A 671-nucleotide genomic window follows, 5' to 3' on the forward strand; every position below is an offset into this window, starting at 1 on the left:
TACAACTTTACTTTGTTATATATATATATATATATATATATATATGACAGGCTTCTTTCAGTTTCTGTCTAATCCACTCACAGGGCTTTGGTCGGCCCGATGCTATAATAGAAGACACTTGCCCAAGGTGCCATGCAGTGGGACTGAACCCTGAACCATGTGGTTGGTAAGCAAGCTACTTACCGCACAGCCATTATGACAATATTTTATTCAAGAAATATTTTCTCATAAGACTAGGCAGGCTAGTGAGACATTCTTTTATTTTAATGCTGAGACTGAAGATTTGTTTTCTGCTAGTTACTCCTTAGGCAAGAAACATCAACTCTACTTCATACCAAAAATATGTTTAAGAATTTAGTGTTAAATATATTTTTTCTGTTTTTATATTTCTTTTTTTTTTTTTTTTCATACAACATAGATTTGCTTGTTCCTGGAGCGCTATTTCTGCACTCATGGATGATGATAATGATTATGGTGATGATGAAAGTGATGGAGAAGGAAGAAAAGAAGAAATAAGACCATTTATAAAATTTTTAATGTCAAGACTCCTTACCTGCTGGCCATTTTCAAAGAAGAGATATTTAGCACTTTTCCATAAATTCAGTTTTCTTTCAGCTTCTTTTAGGATTTCTTCTAAACTGCATCCATATACATAAGTTCCTCGTTCTTTG

General features: G+C 33.2%; 1 protein-coding gene across 1 annotated transcript in view; it reads right to left on the bottom strand.

Moving 5' to 3' along the window:
• The window catches only part of LOC106878435 (doublecortin domain-containing protein 1), a 77,442-nt gene that overhangs the window by 16,887 nt on the left and 59,884 nt on the right, over positions 1-671 (bottom strand). Inside the window, exon 17 of the mRNA XM_014927645.2 lies at positions 554-666. Coding sequence (XP_014783131.2) covers positions 554-666 — 113 coding nt within the window. The remainder of the gene's footprint in view (positions 1-553; positions 667-671) is intronic.

This window comes from Octopus bimaculoides, chromosome 7 (genome assembly GCF_001194135.2).
Source record: "Octopus bimaculoides isolate UCB-OBI-ISO-001 chromosome 7, ASM119413v2, whole genome shotgun sequence".
Taxonomy (NCBI): Eukaryota; Metazoa; Mollusca; class Cephalopoda; order Octopoda; family Octopodidae; genus Octopus; species Octopus bimaculoides.